We start from the raw sequence: 19,325 nt of genomic DNA on the forward strand, positions 1-19,325 counted from the left end.
ATTATACCACATTTGAAGTTTGAATCAACACTGAACTTCATATTTGTCGACTTTGAGGATGTATCCTGATAATTGTGAAGTCAGAACCCACCCGGAGCTTCTTGGTTTATAATTTGTATGTCGTTATACCATATTTGAAGTTCAAATCGACAATGAGCTTCATATTTATCGATTTCGATGAGGTATCCTACTAAACTGAGTCTACCATTATGAACTAAAAGTACTTCATGATCTGTATAACTATTCAAAATTACTTCATGACCTATGTGACTAGTTGAAATTCAATCCGAAAGCACAAAGAGAAAGCACAAAGAAAACACATTTGTTTGATCCGTATGAATGTCTTAAATCAAATCATTACCGTCCAAAGATTTTCAAGAATCCGTATGACTATCTAATCAACGTCCACATTTATTTATATAAAAAATGAAAATTTTCTCTCACACTTCTCTTCCCTTCCGCTCATCTCTTTCTCTCTAAACGCCTCCACCTTTTCCCTTCCGCGCTGAAAAAACCCTAACTTATAACGCCTCGACCTTCATTTTCGTTCAATTGAACACAGGAAATTGAAGAGACAAATAGTTATTTCATATCATCTCAACTATCTCTTCGTTCGATTGAACACAGCCTCGATTCCTCATCTTCCAGACTTCCACCACCGAAGCTTTACTCTTTCTTTTGTTTTTTCTTCCAATTCCTCACCCTTATAATCGAGATTAGGAACTAGTTCGTGTAGGTGATGCTGATAGAGGAAACAGGCTTCGAGAAGACGTAGAGATGGGGAGTTTAATTTGAAAAGTTAGGGTTTTGAATTTTATTGAAGTTTCAATTTAGTGATAAACAAGAAGAAATTAGAGATTGGGTTTGGTGATTTGAGCATTATAAATCGATATGTTGAGATAAAATTGGAGAAACAAGTGAGATCAGAGGAGGAAATTTAGGGTTCTAAGAATAGATGATGGTGATTGAAAATAAAATTGATAGTTAGGGTTTGAAGTGATGATTCAGAAGTTCAATCGAGGCAAAACAGGAAATCAAAATCAACTCCTTCAATCTAACAGTTTGGATAAAGGTATAATTCTTTTATCCCTAATACATATATGAATTTGGTAAGCTCATTTATGCACAGGAACCCTAGTTACCTAATTTTGAATGGTTTACTTCCTTAATTTTGAATGGTCTTTTGTTTACGGAGAAACCCTAGTTGCCTAATTTTGTTATTAGTAACTCGTAATTCCCTATTGTTGAATGACCTTTTTTAACTTGGTAGTAGCTATTTCTGGTCTAATTGCAGTCGATTTTAAATGGCTTCGTTGGGATTGCAGATTTCAATTGAACTACTGTCTAGGTTTATCTCCGGGTTCTCTATAATTCTTTCTTCTTTATTGAACTTCTAATCTTTGTATCTGAACCATGGCCTCAGTTTCCATTCCAGGTTAGCTTTATTCATCAGTTTATATCAAACTAATGAATTGAATATTAGGTTGTCTTTGATTGATGTCAGATTTGTCAGTGAGTCACTCATGTGTGGACAAATGTGAATTTTTTGCTCTGTGTATTCCAAATATGGACAAAAGGGGGGATGAATGAGGAGACTGATGGAAGATCTAAGAAGACGTGATGTTGATCTAACTTTTCGTTTCCAACTTTTTAATTAGGTTTGTTCTGCTATTTCAAATTAGGGTTTTAGAATTATTATGTTGATATTCGGCTATTTCAAATTAGGGGTTTGATCTGTTGTCTAAAAATTTGGGTTTGTTTCTTATATCACTAGGAGAGAAAAAAGCTTTGCATATGTTTTGAGTTCTGAGCATGTAAGAATGAATTACAGATAACAGTTATAAGTGAAATGCAGTAGTTCTTAGCATGAATATGGCTTTGCTTATGTGATGTTTGTTATTTTGTATAACACTTATGTTTTCTATTGAAATGTCAATGTGCAAACTGATACAGGGCAAGGTGAAGGTTCTGTCAAGGAGACGAACCTCGTGAATGAAACAGTCAGGTTTGCCATGGAGTATACTGATGCAAGTCCTATCGGTAAAAGAGTGTCGTGACAATTTTTTTCTTTAGAAGTATTTATGATATGGGTAGCTGCATAATCTTATAATACCTGGTTGGTGTAAGTTAAACTTCTTGTTTATTTTTCTCATTTGTTGTAGATGAGTATGGGTGAAAACTCCAACAACGCAGCTGGGCTTCTACCAAATCCTGTCGCTGATCCTCAAACTGGAATGCGGGGTAAGCTCCATTTGTACTCAATTTATATATACCTAAAACAGATTAATTTTAGCTACTAATCCTTTACTTTTGCTTTTAAAAGTAGGATTAATAAACTCCATACTACTCATTCATGGGCGTTCCTCGAAGTCAATGTTATTCCACAGTATAATCAACTGGTAAGGAATCCAAACCTGAAGTGATCGTTGGCATCCGAGATTCTGGAAGATATGCAGCTGAATTGCCAGTTCATTCATAGTGTATTGGTATTGCTCTCTCTCTCTCTCTCTTTGTACTGCACCCTTGATCTCACTTTCCCTTTGATCTTATTGCTCCTCAAACCCTAGATTACACAACTCTTACTACTGACAAAAGCCCTTAATATTTGTTCAAATTTGTAAATCCTTTGGTTCTCAATTTAGTACTTGTTTTATGTATTTTTCTTGTTTTGATTTTCTGGTTTTGATAATGTTGTTTGTTTTATGCAGAGTACTGATATGGAAGCGCTTCAAAATTTAACTGCTGAATGTGATTTGGATTCAAAACAGGTTTGGGAATTTTTTTAGTTAGGTTTTTTTTGTGGTGTTTTCTTTAGTCCTGTGAATGAACTGCTGGATGTGTAATTTCCGTTTTCTGATTTTATTGTAGGGGTCTGATTATGGTGAGAAAGAAGTGGTGGAAGGGAATGTGTTAATGTTGGAGTGGTTGGCTGGCTGGTTCTTGTGTGTGTCTGTGTTGGCGGTGGTACTCTTGTACCTGGAGGTTAGCTGCTGGTTGTGTTGTCTTTATGCGCATCTCAACTTCATGTCCAGGTTGAATTTTGTTGGAGGTCCTATGTGTTGGAATACCCGTACATTTTCTGCATCAGCCGGTATGGATGTTACTGATTACTTATTGCAGTCTTGTTTTGTTTATTATGTCTTTGTTAACTATTTATGTGGGCAATTGGTTTTTCAGTTGGCGAGGCCTTCTGTAATGGACAGACAAGCCATGTTAGCGAAACTGATCGGGTGAGTACTAGTTGCTTAGATAATTTTATCAGTAACTTACGCATCAATTTTGTCTTGTTCTTTATTTAATCTAAATTTGTTGCATATTATAGTATATGCAAAGAAAGTTTGGGTTTGTCATAATAATTGCAATGTGAATTTGGTTATTCTGTCCAGGTGGATAGATCTCTTCTAGTGACTGAATTTGGATATGAACATGATGATGCATGGGAAACAAATATATATTTAAATAATTTACTGATATCAGCAGGGTACGTATACATTCTTTTGAGTTATCTCACTAAATTATAACAAAAATTAGAATCAAACCTTAGGCTTTTTCTGAGGGGCCATGCTAGTAGAATCACTTGCGCATTTGAGCAGCCATGTTTTTTCCTAGTATAGGTGGTGTTAAGCCAGCATCACGAAGGCCTGTGGCAGTAGCAAAGCCAATTACAGGATAACTTGTCTTCCCTGGTTTAACATTCCCCCTGAGTACAATATATGGTGTTTTCAGCCGAACCTGAGATTCTTTAACTTCATTTCTTCTTTATGCTGTTTATTGTGTTTTTCTTGCTTCCTTTTCCCTCGGTGTATCCTGTGCAAATTATGACTTAAAACCCGGTATGCTTCTTTTGGGGTCATAATTCGGCCAACTCATGTCTCATGTCAATCTGAATTTCCTTTTGACCCCTGTTACTGCAAATACCCAGCTGCTTATTTTTCTTCTTGTCCGTGTTCCTGTCACCCAGTTCGACAGTTCCTCAAGTGTTACATGGTACACCTGATAAACCTTTACCAACTGCAGCTTCATGGAAGGCCGCAGCTGGTCATATATCATCATTGTCCTCGTTAAGTAACCTGTATAGGACGTGCTGAACTGTAGGTATTCATGTTGAGTCTGTTTACTTACACTATAGGAAGTAGTAGTCATGTGAAGTGGAATTCCCACTACAGTCTATGTTTTGATTTAAAAATAGCTAAGTTGTAGTTTGGAGTTTATGAAGAGAAATCAATAAACAATTTTAGTTTTTTCTTTAACCTGTTTTTATCTTTACTCCTCTCTTGATCAATGAAACTTGGAACTTCTGTCATTGACGTGTTCATTTTTATTGTTGGACAGGTCTTGCGTATTGAATGCCAAACGCCGGAATTACATGAACTGGTAACTTTGTCTAAGCTCATCATATGGTATTATTGAGAAGTTAAGCTTGGTTTTATTTGTTCGCAGCTCACAGTGTTGATGGCTTTAGATTATTTACGGTTAAATTTTTGTACCTGGGTTTCTGTAATGAATACATGGGTCACAGTATAATGTGGATGATTTGTAGATTGAGAATCGGAGTGTATATGAAAAAGAAGAAAGTGCAGGTCTGTGTGTCAGTTTTAATTGTATTACTGGAAGCCCATTTAATTGTATTGCAGGCCTTTAAACTGGAAGCCCAGGTCCACCATAGTGACCCGGGCTATCCATATTTTTTTATTTGTTATTTTAAAAATTGTCACAGTTATTTTTGAAATTGTTACAAAAAGAAACACCTGTCAGCATCACTGTTTTGTTACAACTTAAAGTAACAGTTTTAACGTTACATTAATCGTGACAACAAAGACACGTGTCCTTTAAGTAATTGTGGGTAAACTTAGTAACTCGTATATGTGTTACTATAACCATGACCAAATGTGACACGTGTCCTACGTCCAATCATTGCAAACTAATTATTCACACTTATATTTGTTGTTGTATACGTGACAGTAAGGGACACGTGTCTACATCATAATTGTTGTAATTATTAAGTAACAATTAAAACCGTTGTATTAGTTGTTGCAGTAAGTCACGTGTCGCAACCGTAAAATTAGTTCAGTCGTTACTGTTTAATTTGTAACGTCTACAAGATGTGACTTTAATTAATAATTGTCACAGAAAAAAGCGTGGCAACATATTGCAACAATTATTTATAACAGCGTTTTACCAACGGTCTATAAGTGTTACAAATGAAATCAGTAACAGATATGTCCTGTGACAAAATCCTGGATTTGGTGTAGTGTTAATTTTAATTAAAACTAACTTAATAACTATATTAATCTAATAATATACATCTAATCTAAATGAATTTATTAACCAAAATCAAAATCAAAAGAGCAACCGAAAATTTTTAGTTTTGAAAAAAAATTTATTATCTTCTTCTTCTCTCTTTCCTTGACGTTCCTCGTTCGATTGAAAAACCCACCAATCTTTTTAATTCGTTTTTGGATAGGAAAATTGAGTAGTAATCATCAAAATATGGTTTAAATGGATGTTAAAATGGCATGTTCGGTTAGGAATAGTTTTAAAAAAAAAACTAGTTTTGTAGCCGAACATTCTGAAACCAAGAACACGAAGAACACTTCGGTTATCACGAATTTAATTTTTCATAACCGGAGTCGGAGTTCGGTTGGTTCGCAAAAAATTCTAAAACTAGTTAGTAACCGAACTCTACCCATAATACAAAAAAAAATGTAACCGAACTGTGTTATTTTTCCTACTATGTTGAGTTATGATATAACCGAACTTTACCTACCTTGTTCGGTTGGTTCGCAAAAATTTCTAAAACTATCTAGTAACCGAACTCTACTCATATTCCAAAAAGAATTTTTTTTTCCAATATAACCGAACTGTGTTATTTTGCCTACTATGTTGAGTTTCAATTTAACCGAACTTGTTCCACTATGTTCGGTTTGTTCGCAAAAATTATTGACAAACCGAACTCTTCACTAATTGCATACATGTGGAGTTCGGTTAGTTATGTTTTTGGGTTAAAGTTTGCGAACCAACCGAACATTACTCTGTAAGTCCTATAAACAAAGTTCGGTAACCTGTGTGTATGGAAAAGGTAACCGAACAACTAAAAACCACCATTAAAGAACGAGTTTGGTAACCTGCGTATATGGAAAAGGTAACCGAACTACACTTTCAGATGAGTTCGGTAACCTGTTCTTCACATGAGGTAACCGAACAAGCCCAAAACTACCCTAAAAATATACAGTTTTTTGAAAATTTGGAGCAATTCAACCAGCATTATCTAAGTTTGAAACATACCCGGGTACCCAAATACTCTTCCTCCGGTTGTGGTTGGTAAAATCCTTTGTTTTTCATGTTTTCCTTCTTCATCTTCTCCAACTTTACTCTCTCAATAATGCTGCTTCTTTTAAAAAAAACCATCTGATTTTTTAATCTCATTAATTATCTTTAACTTAATCATTTTAGTAATCACTACACTAACTATTATTAACACTAACTAACACTAACTAATCACTACCAAAAAATTAATCAATAGGATAATTTAGGTATTAATATAAATATCTAGATAAGGGATGACCTAGATTTACTTCTAATGTCTTTACCCAAAATAAAACCATGGTCCCCAAAATAATCATGATCCCCAAAAAACCGTTCTTGTTAAAAGGATAAGCTTGATGTCGTGGGCCTCGTAGGTTGGGCTAAGATTTGTTCCTTTTTCCACTTTGATGAAAGTCATGTTGACGAAGGCAACAATGGTTACAAGTATATTAAAATGGTTGGAAAAAATGAAAACCCTATATATAATTAAGGGTATTCTTTAAAAATACTCAGAGTAAGTCACCTAGTTGTTTAAGTTCATCAGTCTGTTTACTTTTTTGTTTTTTACTTTTAATTCTTTTTGCTCGGCAAAGAAAGGAAATATATCGAATGAATAAAAGAAAATATAACCTACAAGCCAAGATGTTAGAAAAGTCAGATATGAAACCCCACAAAGGGAAAGAAAAAAAAAACAGAGCTAAACGAGCTCAGAAAAAGAAAAAGAAAACTTACAGAACTAACATAAGTGGGGGTTTAGAAAGAAACGTCCCCATCCCACTATTACAACCGAGGTGTTAATGGCCTTAAAACAAGCTAGAAGATTGCCAAAACAATGTAAAACAAAATAATATTTGGCCACTAGGTCAAATGTACAAAATTTGATAACCCCCGTAGACTTGTTATTTCAAGGTCTAGAGCCGGCGCGTAAAATTGAACTGGTCAACTGATTTTGTGTGATATAAGTCAGTAGGGTATGCGATAACTGATAAAACACTAGTAGTGAAATTTAGCAGATAAATGGATGGCCTGCAAAGTTAGAGGTAAAGGTTTGATTTCGAAAACCCAACTACCTTAAGGTTTCATGGCGGCATCAACCTATCAAAAGTTGTCTTAAATTTGAACAGGCCTTGTGCGAGGTATACTTAATGCTGTCTTAATCTATCAACATCAACCATTAATGTCAAACTTATTGATTAATCGCATAATTACCTCGAGATGAAATAATGGCGTGGGTGTTTGGGAAACCACCACTGATAATTTATTGGTGAGTGTTCGGAAAAGTCTCCTCTCTAATCGGGATGATGTGGTTAGCGGGGTACTATCATACTTGAGAAAACCCTAGCAAACCCTGACCGTCGGATCCCCTGCTAAGTCTCGTATCAATCCATGTTGATGAATATATCAAACTCTATAAGACTTGTTTACTTATAATGTTTTTAAAAAGTCTCCTCTCTATGATCTATTTTCACTTACTATATGTACAAGTACAAGCATCCATATTACTTAGCTTTTTATTCGCTATCCAGTTAATGTTGTGCGTTGCTGCACGACGTAATACTTTGAGATGTGATGACAGGCTAGTGCTTTATTGTTTTTCTGTTGCTTAATGTCCAAAGAAAAAAAATAATTAATAAAAACAACAAAAAATGCAAAATTCTACTTCATATATTGTGAACACTATTTTTACCTCGCCAGATTGGGGTATACCTAGATTAATTGGGTATACCTAATGAGACAAAACCCAAGACATTTAGAAGCTTAACCATATATTTTCTAAATGGCTAATATACACTTGTTTAATTAACAGTAAAAATTCTGATTAGGTTAATTAATTGAGTTTAGATTAGAATTTTGAAATAATGAATTCAGTAGATTAAACCTTTTATCTGTCTTATGAGTTCGAATTCGATCAAAATTTTTGGTTTTGAAATGTGAAAGGTCGGCAAGGTCGACGTTTCAATAAGGTGTCGACTAAATTTGGCCTGCATGGTCGACGTTTGAATAAGGTGCCGACCAAGTTTAGCCGGCATGGTCCTCGGTTGAAGAAAACGCTGACAATTTTTAGGCCGGAAGGGTCTTTGAATGAAGAATATGCCGACTATCTTGGGACAACAATCTTACGGTCGGCATGTAAATATTTCCTACAATGTCGGCTATCATATAGTCGGCATGCAAATAATTTCTAACATTGTCGACTATCATATAGTCGGCATGCTAATAATTTCTAACATTGCCGGCTGTTTAAAAGTCATACCCAACAGAAAACAGAGTACGGGAAGATGTAATTCACTTTATTCATGCAATTTTGGTTACTACATTGATTGAAACATAAAATCTAACTCCTTGTCGACGGAAAAACGAATGCACTTAGCATGTGCATCAAGCCTTTGAACCCCTAGGCGATCCTAGTGGAAAAGTTATAGTCTCGTGAGGGTTCTACACCAAAACCTACACTAAAACCTACACTAAAACCATAAATTGAGATCTACCCACAAAACCTACACTAAAACCCTCAATCTTCGTTGGAGGAATCCCAGTCATCTCAGGCCTGCATGAAGTCCGGGGCATACTCTGGGATTTCGGATACTATGAATTGATAGCTTGCATCGAATGTGAATGCTTCCCCCTTTTCCTCTAAGTAGCGCGCTTTCACGGCTTCATGCTACAAAAACAAAACACGAACTTACTTTGTTAGTGGTGTTTAGTAGGAATATCCAACAACATGGATTACGTAACATAAACTACATACATACTTACGGACAAGTTGAAGTGGATAGCGTTGAAAATCCAGGGTTGGAGAGCTAAATAAGCAAGTATCGCATTTTCGATGACTAGGTGCCTATCATGGACTTGTTGAACACTTCTTCCATTAGGATTCCCAAACTCTTGCCTAAATTTGTTGTGTACCCTAGCCCAAAAGGTTACGGCATTCACCCTTTTGGAGGACTGATGTCTAACTCGAGTTTCCGCGGACCACGCTTTGGTGATTGCCAGATCTTCATTTGAATCAAATGATGCCATTGTTGTATGTAGAGATATTAGGAGAGTTAGATGGAGTGTATGATGATATGAGCTTTGGAGAGTATATGCAAATAGGTGTGTGGTGTTCTGTAGAGAGAACTAGTGTATTTATAGGATGGTGCCCAAATTCGGCTGTTATGGTAGTCAATCAATGCAACTGTACTGGAAAAAATTTGAATTTTAGACACACCGGCTGGGTTTTTGTTTCACCAATATGCCGACTAAGTTTAGCCGGCAGGGTCATAATTTTCTTACCCTGCCAACCATATTATGATTTTGGGCATCATGAGTTCATTTTCTTCTATATAACCGTCGGAACGGTATTTGGTCATTAGAGTGTCGGCTTTCTTATAGCCGGCTGGGTCATAATTTTCTTACCGTGCGATCTTATTATGATTTTAGGCATCAGGAGTTCATTTTCTTCTGTATAATCGTCGGAACGGTATTTGGTCATTAATGCCAGCTTTATTATAGCCGGCAGGGTCATAATTTTCTTACCATGCCGACCTTATTATGATTTTGGGCATCAGGAGAAGGTATTTTCTGCAACACAGAGTCGGCAGGGTCGATAACATACTACCTTGCCGGATGTAAAACAGTCGGTTAGGTATTAATTTTCTTACCTTGCCGACCCTGGTAACTACACCATTTCTGATGTAAGGGCCGGCAATGTGACAGTTCACAACCTTGCCGGTCCTGGTTTAGTCGGCAATGTAACTTAACAAAAGCATGCCGGCGGAACTATTGAAACCTTACATAGCTAAACAAACCATTAATTCAACAACTAGAAATCCAATATTTTTTGTCCAAAATACGAAAACATGTCCCATAAACCTTAAAAAAACATTTTCCCAACCATTAACCTTAACAGTTGTGTACCACAACATAAAGAAATAAACTAGGAATGCAATCATTCACCACCACGACCACGGCCCCGTTTAGGAGAACCACCACTACTACTACATTCACCACCACAGGAACGACTCCTCTTTTTGTCAGCATTCATCTTGGCTTGTGCTTCCCTCCTGGCTTTTTCTTCCCTCTTTACTTCAGCATCACCTTGCTTTAACAATTCATAGGCATCCTCGTCATAAACATTGCTAGCATAGTCAATGTGTTTGATTTGCTCTTCAATCGACAAAGGCTCTCCTGTTTTTCTCGCGCAACACATCACCCTCACAAGGCTCTTCAAATGCTCCTTCTATTTTCAATTAAACAACAAAAAATTAATTGAATAATTCGATAATGTAATCTTCAAACAGTAAGAGCAACTCTAAAATACTTACAAAGAACTTAAGACTTGTTGCTGGGTCTTTCGCTGCCATCTTCCTATTACGAGCCAATTGTTCAGCAGTCATTTCCCTAATCACAGTAGGACGAGCCCAACCCAAGTACCACGGAATGTATCTCTCATGAGATTCATGACCTTCGGTCACCTCGTCCAAAAGACTCGTATCGACTTTGAGGCCATGTCTTCTGTTCCAATGATCGTTAACTGGCGTTGGAGCGTAACAGACGTCAATACCTTCTTGGGACGTGCTGCACTCATCCCTTACCACTTTAAAGAACATCTCAGCATCGAAATGGGGTTCTTCTTGGACGTAACCTAATTTCTGCATTACCCGATATGGATCGTACATTGAAAATCCATGGGTGCACAACAAGGGACCGTAATATAATGCAACGTCATCTCTCCTTTGGATTAAACCTTGATTTCTAGCATCTCGATACAGATCAAATATTACCTCTTTTGCAGTCAATTTTTCCAAGGCGATTCACACGTTGATAAGAAGCTGCGGCATATCCTTATCCTGAGCACCCTTAAAACCGTATCTTTGTCCTCTTGGCTTATCAATCACAAGATTCTCATTCACTTTGACGTAGGGGTTGGCTTTCACTAAAGTAGGGAAGTGCTCATATATCCAAACCTATGTAAACACAAAGTTTAGTAAGAATCTTACATTACGAGCATTTTGAAAATATAAATGATTTATACAATAAAATTACCTGGAAGAGACATAGATTTGCATTGACTTGCGCAGCGAGTGCCCTTGAAGCCTTTGTCAACTCATTGTTCAAGTAGGCGACCACCGCAGTACCCCAAGAATATTCATGCATCTGATCCAAGGGATGCAATAGTTGAATATACCTTTCTTAGATGATCATCCTTCATCACAAGCATAGACTCTGTCTGAACCTGATTCCAACCGAACAAATCTTTGGTCAATTTGAAGATCTCCTCCCAAGAAATGTTATTATCGAATCCCTCACTAATTGCTTTTCCCTCAACCTCGAGGCCTAGAATTTGATAAGCATCATCGGGAGTTATCGTCATCTCACTGAATGGGAATAACATTGTATCAGTCTCTCTGTAGAACCTCTCACAGAATGCAGATACGGTAGCTCTATCATACTCAACATTCGAGCTCTCCACCGCAGGCCACAACCCGTAGTTCTTGACAATCGCTTGCACCTCGTCACATTCCTTGTCAAGTGGCCAATTATTAATCACTGAACATGAAGCTTGGCGCCTCAAGATGGCATGCTTGTGATCCTAAAAACCAAAAACACAAAATGAAAAAAGAAATAGAAACACTTGAAGCAAATTTAAGATAAATACACTTAAATAAAAAACACATTTTAGATTACTTACAACAGTATTTTGGAATTCACATGCCCACGTGTCTTTTTATCCAAAAAGAACATCTCCACCATCCTCTGGGTTCCCCTTTAGAGACTCACCTGGTTTCAGTTTAACTTTCAAGTGACGAGGCGGCATGTGGGAATCAGCTGGTTTAGTGATAACCCTCTTCTTCTTTCCGGTTTCAGTTGAAGTTGAAGCTTGGGTTTGTTGATCATTAGCTTGAGTTTGTTCTCCATCTTCTTCTTCCGATTCCTCTTCAACAATTTCATCTTTTATATCCTTATCTTTATCTCCGTTACCATCGCCATCATCATCAGCATTACCTCCTCCAACCGGTAGCATGTCTTCATCAGATCATTATCATCATCATTGTTGCCTCCTCCAGCAGCCGGGGTTCTTTCAACATCATCATCATCATCTCTTCTACCAGATGGACTCCCTTGGTTTTCATCTGGAGTTTCATCTGAATCATTTGGTTCTGTTGGTGGTTGGGAATCATTCGGTACACGGATCCTGAGCGTTCCCGGCATAACGAATGGCCCTCGATGTGTTGCAATCAAGAACTTCTCACCAACACGAGAAGGTTTTGAAGGAGGAGTAACAGCTTTCTTCTTTGCCTTTTGCAACCCGAACAAGAACAATTAAGAAAAAATTCATAAGTCGGCAGGGTCGACATATATAACCAATCCGGCGGAACAATGGTCGGAAGGGTCGATATCTAAACTACATGCTGGCTAAAGTATAGTCGGCAGGGTCTTATTCAGATAACCTGTCGGCTTAAAACAACTATGAACACATGATTTTCAACATCAATAGTCGACAGGGTCTATAATCAAAACAATATCGACTAACATAAAGCCGGAAGGGTGGTATTCAAATACCATTCCGACTTTTAAAATTTAAGGCATCAGGAGATACGAAAAAATTGAAATACATCCCATCTGGCATGGTATTTGAATTATAACACACCGAAAAAAAAAAAAAAAACTACCGCCGACAAGATACTAAGTTGAATAACTTGCCGACCCTATAAAAGAAGTTATAGATGCTAAACAACCGTCAAGATCTTCAACCTAAGAGCTTGTAGACCAACCCTAAACATGAAAAGTTGGCAAGGTCGTGGAACAAACACCTTGCCGGCTAAATAACTGCAAATTCAAAAACACGATTTTTCTGACCTAATTTGACATGCAAACATGAAATTGAAGTACTGGGGTGAGTTTAAGTAGGCCCTTACTTTCTTAATCGCACCATTTCTTCGATTTCAGCGGCTTTGATTTATTCTTCTTCGACGGTTTTTTTCTTCACTTTCCTTTGAACTAAATTTGCAAATCCAGGGTTATATTCATTGGGTTTTCGATTAGCTTCTTTCATACGAGTAGCCTTCCGCCGTGGTGGTTCCATGTTTGAAGATTAATCGGAATTTTCGAATCGACGATTACGAAGGATTAATCGACGAGTTTCGGTGGTGGGGATGGAGGAGAGCCGGTAAGGTGTTTGAGGAGGAGAAGAAGAAGAGTACAAGATGAAATGAAAAAATTAAAACTGATTTAGAGTAATAAGAATTATAAAGGATAAGGGTAGTATTGTAACTTCATCCATCAAGATTCCCCCTTAGCCCTTAAAAAGAGTCCACTTAAAATTGGGTATACCCCAATTAATCTGGGCATACCCAATCAAGCCAGGTACTTTTAGACAAAGTTAACTGATATTTGGTATATCTAAATTCTGTCTAAAAGTAGGCTTTGGTCGAAAACTTGTCTTGCTCTGGAAGCTCTGCGTTTGGTTTTTAGAAACTACCTTGGAGGTTAGATATTAGTTAATTTTGTAGGATAAATTATATGGGTTTACAAATTGTCCCTACTGTGAGCCAAAGATTCAACAACTCTGATATGCGAACCTCCATTTATAAATCCTAGTGGTGTACACGTAATGTTCGTTTCACACAATTATTCAAACCTAAAATATCATACCGAGTATAGTAGTCCTAAAGTTCTTTTTTTTTTTTTTTGAACAAAGGAGAAAAAATATTAAACAAGAGGATAATTTACATCAGAGTTTAAATGAGGAATTAACATGCCAGGTGGGTGAAACCACCATCTCAGATACAACCTTCTAACAACTTTTGCTAAAGCATCAACTGCTTTATTACAACACCTATAAGCATGAGAACAATACCAAACTAGAGTATTATTATTACACATATTTATACAACTCCTCAAAAGAGGTAAACTCGCCCAAGGAGGAGGAGGATGTTGTTGTTGAACAAACCTACAGACATTTAAGTTGTCTGATTCAAAGATAACTTTATGACACCCATGGGACAGAGCTAAATTCATACCTTCAACAAGAGCCCATGCCTCTGCTTGAAATGCACTATGAGTCCCCTTCAAGGCTCCTTTTTATGCCACAAAGCGTCCTGAATGATCTCGAATTAGGATACCAATTCCAGCTAAATAAAATTTAGGATGAAATGAAGCATCTATATTAATCTTTAAAAAATCAGGAGGAGGCTGCCAAGAAAGCTGAAGTCTAAGATTATGTCTAGCAAGACTGACAGTATTATTAGATAATGTAATATAATGGAAATGCAAGTAATTTGTAATGCTATGAATGACTACAGTAATGTTAGGAGCAGCATTGTTAAAAATAACTTGGCATCTATGTTTCCAAATACTGTGTAACATGCAAGCAATGATGTGGATGATCTTAGATGAGTGATAAATGTTGATTTCAGAGTCAAGAGATTGCCAATTTCGAATCCAATCTATAAAATGTTGATGCTGACTTAAGTCCTGATAGAACTGAGGAGAGAAATATCTCCAAATGGCAGTAGCGAAAGGGCATTGATAAAGTAGATGATCCAAACTTTCAAGATGATTGTTGTTGCAGAGAACACAATCAGAAGATGTGAGTATATTCTGATGAACCAACTTAGTCTTGACAGGTAGGTAATTCCGAAAAATCTTCCAAAGGAAAAGTTGTAACTTATAAGGAATCTGCAACTTCCAGAATTTCAGCCAGAATTTTGTTGACAAGGTATTAGTAGCAACAACAACCCTATTTTTACTTTCACAAAGATGATTATAAGTAGATTTAGTTGTGAAAATACCAGCAACAGTGAGAGGCCATACCAAACAATCTTGTTGATCTAACTGAATTGGAATTGTAAGGATCAAATCAACTTGAGAAGAAGTAAATAATTGCCTGAGTAAAGGGACATTCCACTGTGAAGAAGAGGTATCAATAAGTTGAGAAACCCACTGATAATTACTGAGATGTAGATCATACCAGTTTTGAAGAGGAGCATTTAAATATGGAATCCAGTTATGGGTCCAGATGTTGATTGTTGTACCATCACCAACTTACCATTTTGCCTGTCTAAGAACAACATGAAAACCATGAACAATACTCTGCCAAATCCATCTACCTTTATTTTCAGAAGGAGGAGGATTATAACGTAAGTCATGAAAAGGAAAATACTTTCACTTTAATATCTTAGCACATAAAGTATCTTGATTATGCAGAAGATTCCAGGATAACTTCGCCAAAAAAGCCGGGTTGTGGTTCTTAAGATTCTTTAAACCTAGACCTCCAAGCTTCTCAGGAAAACTGACTTTGTCCCAAGAAATAACATGATGAGACTTCTTATTAGTATAATTATGCCACCAATACTGTCTCTGAATCCTATTCATGTGAGCAATAGTTGTGTCTGGTAATTTGAAAATTTGCATCTGATACATACCCATAGTACTAAGAACAAAGTTAAGTTGAGTTGTTCTACCTTCTTGATGAACCAATTTACTTTTCCATCCCTGCAGTCTAGAATTCATGTTATCTAAAATTCCTTGACAATTTTTTTGTCTTGATCTGTCCATAAGAAGAGGTATTCTCAAATACTTTTCACCAAGCCCCATACAATTCATTTGCAAAATATTAATGATATTGTTCTTATGAGAAGGAGGGGTATGCTTACTAAAGAATATTGTTGATTTTTGCATGTTGATGACCTGGCCTGAAGCTTGACCAAAATAAGTAAGAAGATATTGAAGATGTCGCATATGCGTAGAAGATGCTTGCAAAAATAACAAACAATCATCTGCAAAAAACAGATGGTTAATTGCAGGACAATGTTTGTTAATTTGAATACCTCTAAGATGACCAGAATAATTTGTTGTTGCAGAAATCTAAATAAAGCCTCCATAACAAAGAGAAAAACATAAGGGGACAAGGGGTCCCCTTGACGAACACCTCTTGAAGGAGCAAAAGTGGTTCTAGGAGATCCATTAATCAACAAGGAGATATTCGTAGTGGAAATGCACTGCTCTATCATTTTAATCCAATCAGCATGAAAACCAAGACGAGATAAAATGGACAGTAAAAAAGACCACTAATCTGTCGAAAAAGACCACTAATCTGTCGAAAGAACATGTCTAACTTTAAACCTACTAAAGCTTCTTTGTTTTTCTTTGTTTGGTGTGAAGAAGTTCATGTGCAATGATTACATTGTCATAAATGTGTCCGCCAGGAACATAAGCAGTCTGGGTAGGTGAAATGATTTTTGGTAAAATGACCTTCAAACGATTGGATAAAATTTTTGAAATGACTTTGTAACTGACATTACAAAGACTACTGGGCCGGTAATCTGCTGGGGTTTGAGGGTAAGGGATTTTAGGAATTAAAACCTGGTAAGTATGATTCATGGATTTAAGCATATGATGGGTAGTAAAAAAATGTTGAACCATAGCAGTTACCCCTAAACCAACATTGTCCCAACAACGCTGGTAAAAAGCAGCTTGAAACCCATCATTTCCTGGAGAAGCCCATGGTCTCATTCGGAAAACAACCTCTTTAATTTATGCAATATCTGGAATAGCTATAAGACTTAAATTTTCAGCATCTGAAACACAAGGGGAAAAGTTATTCAAAATTTTCATGTTCTGAAGAGGACTAGTAGTAGTAGTGATTGCTGAAAAATGCTTAAGGAATATGTCTTCAATTTCTGGTTTAGTATCATATCAAATATCAAGAGGACCTTTAATTGCCTGAACATTAGATTTCCTCTTATTAATATTAGCCATTGTATGAAAATAACTTGTATTCCTGTTTTCCCTCAGAAATATGTGCACCTGCTTGTTGCATGAAAAATTCTTTTTGAATTGTTAACCATTGTTGAAGAGAAGAATTTAATTACAGAACATCAGGATGGGTAACCGACATATTCTGGTCATGACAAAGTTGAAGTTGTTGATGAAGAGAATGAATTTGAGCTTCAATATTACCAAAAGAGACTTTTTTCCATTTCTGCAGCTCAGTTCTAGTAAATTTAAGTTTGCAAGAGAACTGATAAGAAGGAGACCCTTGAAATGAATGATTCCAAATGTTGTGAATAATGGTTGACCAAGACGGCACTTGAAACCAGCATTTATAAAGTTTAAATGGAGATGATCTACGAGAATCAGGTATTGAGCGCAACAAAATAGGGCTGTGATCAGATGCAAGGGGTGCAGTGTGTTGGAGATAAGTCATATCATAGCTAGTAATCCAAAGAGAGTTCACAAGAGCTCTATCCAACCTAACAGAAGTATAATTATCCCCTGCTCTATGATTCGACCAAGTATAGTTAGAACCATGAAAACCTAGAGCAATAAGGCCTAATTGTTTGACAATATCTCTAATATGCCTAGAATGATAATTGGTAGAAGGATGATTACTATTAGTTTCAGAATCCGCCATTGTGAAATTCAAATCACCTATTAACACCCAAGGAATGTTAATATCATGACTCATGTCTAATAAATATTGTCACTGAACTTGAATTATTGTCACCATACATACAAGTAAGAAGGATATCAGGTTTATGATTATGAGAGGTAATAATGGCATGAATAGTGTGCATAATTTGTAAATCAATACCATTTTTCCATGCAAAGGAAATACCTCCAGAGAGCCCTATAGAAGGATGAAACCAATAATTTGGATATTTAGTATGAGATAAATACAGATGCATCTCGGCAGCCTGAGACTTGGTTTCAGAGATGAAAAAAATATCAGGGTCATACTGAGTCAACAAAAATTTAAAATAATATCTAGTATGAGGGTTATTAAAACCTTGGCAGTTCCACGAGAAAACTTTCATTATATCAAACCAGAAGAAAAGATAAAGCAGAATGTAAAAAAACAAAGATGCAGAACACCAAATAAAAGAAGTTGTAAAAGAAAAAAAACTAAAATAAATATAGAAAAGATGAGAAATATAGACCTGAACCCAAGCAGCAGTGCGAATCTGAGTTTGTAAAGCCTCAGCAGCTATGTCCCAAACATTAATCTCAACATTGGATTCCTGACTTTCAACATGATCTTGAATCATGGTGTCTGACTGAGTCAGATCAACAATAACGGGAGTAGGACACTGTCTAGGTCTTTTCTTTCTACCATTAGTTCTGCCAAAAGCACTAGGAACACTAGAAGAATCAGCTTATGATATAGAAGAAGAAGACGAAGCAGCATCATTATCGGTGGCAGTAAAATAAGAGATGTGCATACCATCAAGGGGTCTAGATTGTATCTGAGTAGGTTGTCGGAGCCTACAACGATGAGCAGAACCATGTTGAAGGAACAACTGAGCTTCCTTTTGAGGATATCTAACTTGAGGAAGAATAGGTTCAAAAAATCCAAAATTTCTAACGGTTTCTTCCATTTGTAACCTACGAGCTTTCAACTCTCCATCATCAGCATCTGATGATTAACAACTCTGCATTCCTGACATAAACGATAAGGTTGCTTTTCATAAAAATAACCCACCAATTTAGTAATACCAGCAACGGTCGCAACATAAATGCCAGAGATTAATGGAGTTCTAAAATCGATCAAAACCAAAGCTCCGCATTTATTAGAAATAGGAGGATTTATACATTCAGGTTCCACCAATCTAGTTTCACCCACAATGTTACCGAGAATTCTAAGAATCTCGGGGTAAGAAAACTCAGGTAACATATTCTTAAACTCAATCCAGGAAAGGGAAACAGTAAAATCCAAATCATGATAGTCTAAAGTTAGATTCTAATCTTTAAGTACAATTAAATGACCATCTAGATTCCAAGATCCTCCAAATAGTATAGAATCTTTGTCAGAGGAGTTATGAAATTTGATATTAAAAATATTAGGGTCAAGGGATCTAACTTGCACATATCATTGATCATTTCTTCTAAGATGAGGCCAAATAGCTCTTGCAGCTCTCTCAGCATCCTGCCATATCATTATTACACGGTGCATACAACTTTCCAGCTAAAGCGAATCTCCAATCCCGATGCACCACTGCAAAGAAACAAAGACAACTTGATAGATGCCAACT

General features: G+C 36.5%; 1 protein-coding gene across 14 annotated transcripts; it reads left to right on the forward strand.

Moving 5' to 3' along the window:
* The first annotated feature begins 461 nt into the window (after positions 1-461).
* Positions 462-4,692, forward strand: LOC113335169. Of its 14 annotated transcripts, none has more exons than XM_026581292.1 (11): positions 462-1,072; positions 1,295-1,435; positions 1,578-1,658; positions 1,954-2,040; positions 2,163-2,241; positions 2,327-2,486; positions 2,709-2,768; positions 2,869-3,091; positions 3,178-3,230; positions 3,387-3,481; positions 4,333-4,692. In XM_026581292.1, the coding sequence occupies exons 6-11, from the start codon at positions 2,451-2,453 to the stop codon at positions 4,376-4,378; spliced, it is 513 nt and encodes a 170-aa protein (XP_026437077.1). In that variant the 5' UTR covers positions 462-1,072; positions 1,295-1,435; positions 1,578-1,658; positions 1,954-2,040; positions 2,163-2,241; positions 2,327-2,450; the 3' UTR covers positions 4,379-4,692. The 14 variants fall into 14 exon arrangements, with proteins under 14 accessions (XP_026437077.1, XP_026437076.1, XP_026437084.1 ...); XM_026581291.1 differs by having other exon boundaries at positions 1,295-1,348; positions 1,505-1,658; XM_026581299.1 differs by lacking the exon at positions 1,578-1,658 and having other exon boundaries at positions 1,295-1,348.
* Positions 4,693-19,325: the final 14,633 nt, after the last annotated feature.

The sequence above is a fragment of the Papaver somniferum genome, unplaced genomic scaffold, assembly GCF_003573695.1.
Source record: "Papaver somniferum cultivar HN1 unplaced genomic scaffold, ASM357369v1 unplaced-scaffold_139, whole genome shotgun sequence".
Classification (NCBI taxonomy): domain Eukaryota; kingdom Viridiplantae; phylum Streptophyta; class Magnoliopsida; order Ranunculales; family Papaveraceae; genus Papaver; species Papaver somniferum.

Coding starts and splice junctions, on each gene's coding strand:
- LOC113335169 (XM_026581292.1), top strand. CDS start 2,451: ATGCAGCTGAATTGCCAGTTCATTCATAGTGTATTG. Junction 2,487..2,708: donor AGTTCATTCATAGTGTATTG/GTATTGCTCTCT, acceptor TGTTTTATGCAG/AGTACTGATATGGAAGCGCT. Junction 3,231..3,386: donor ATGTTAGCGAAACTGATCGG/GTGAGTACTAGT, acceptor TATTCTGTCCAG/GTGGATAGATCTCTTCTAGT.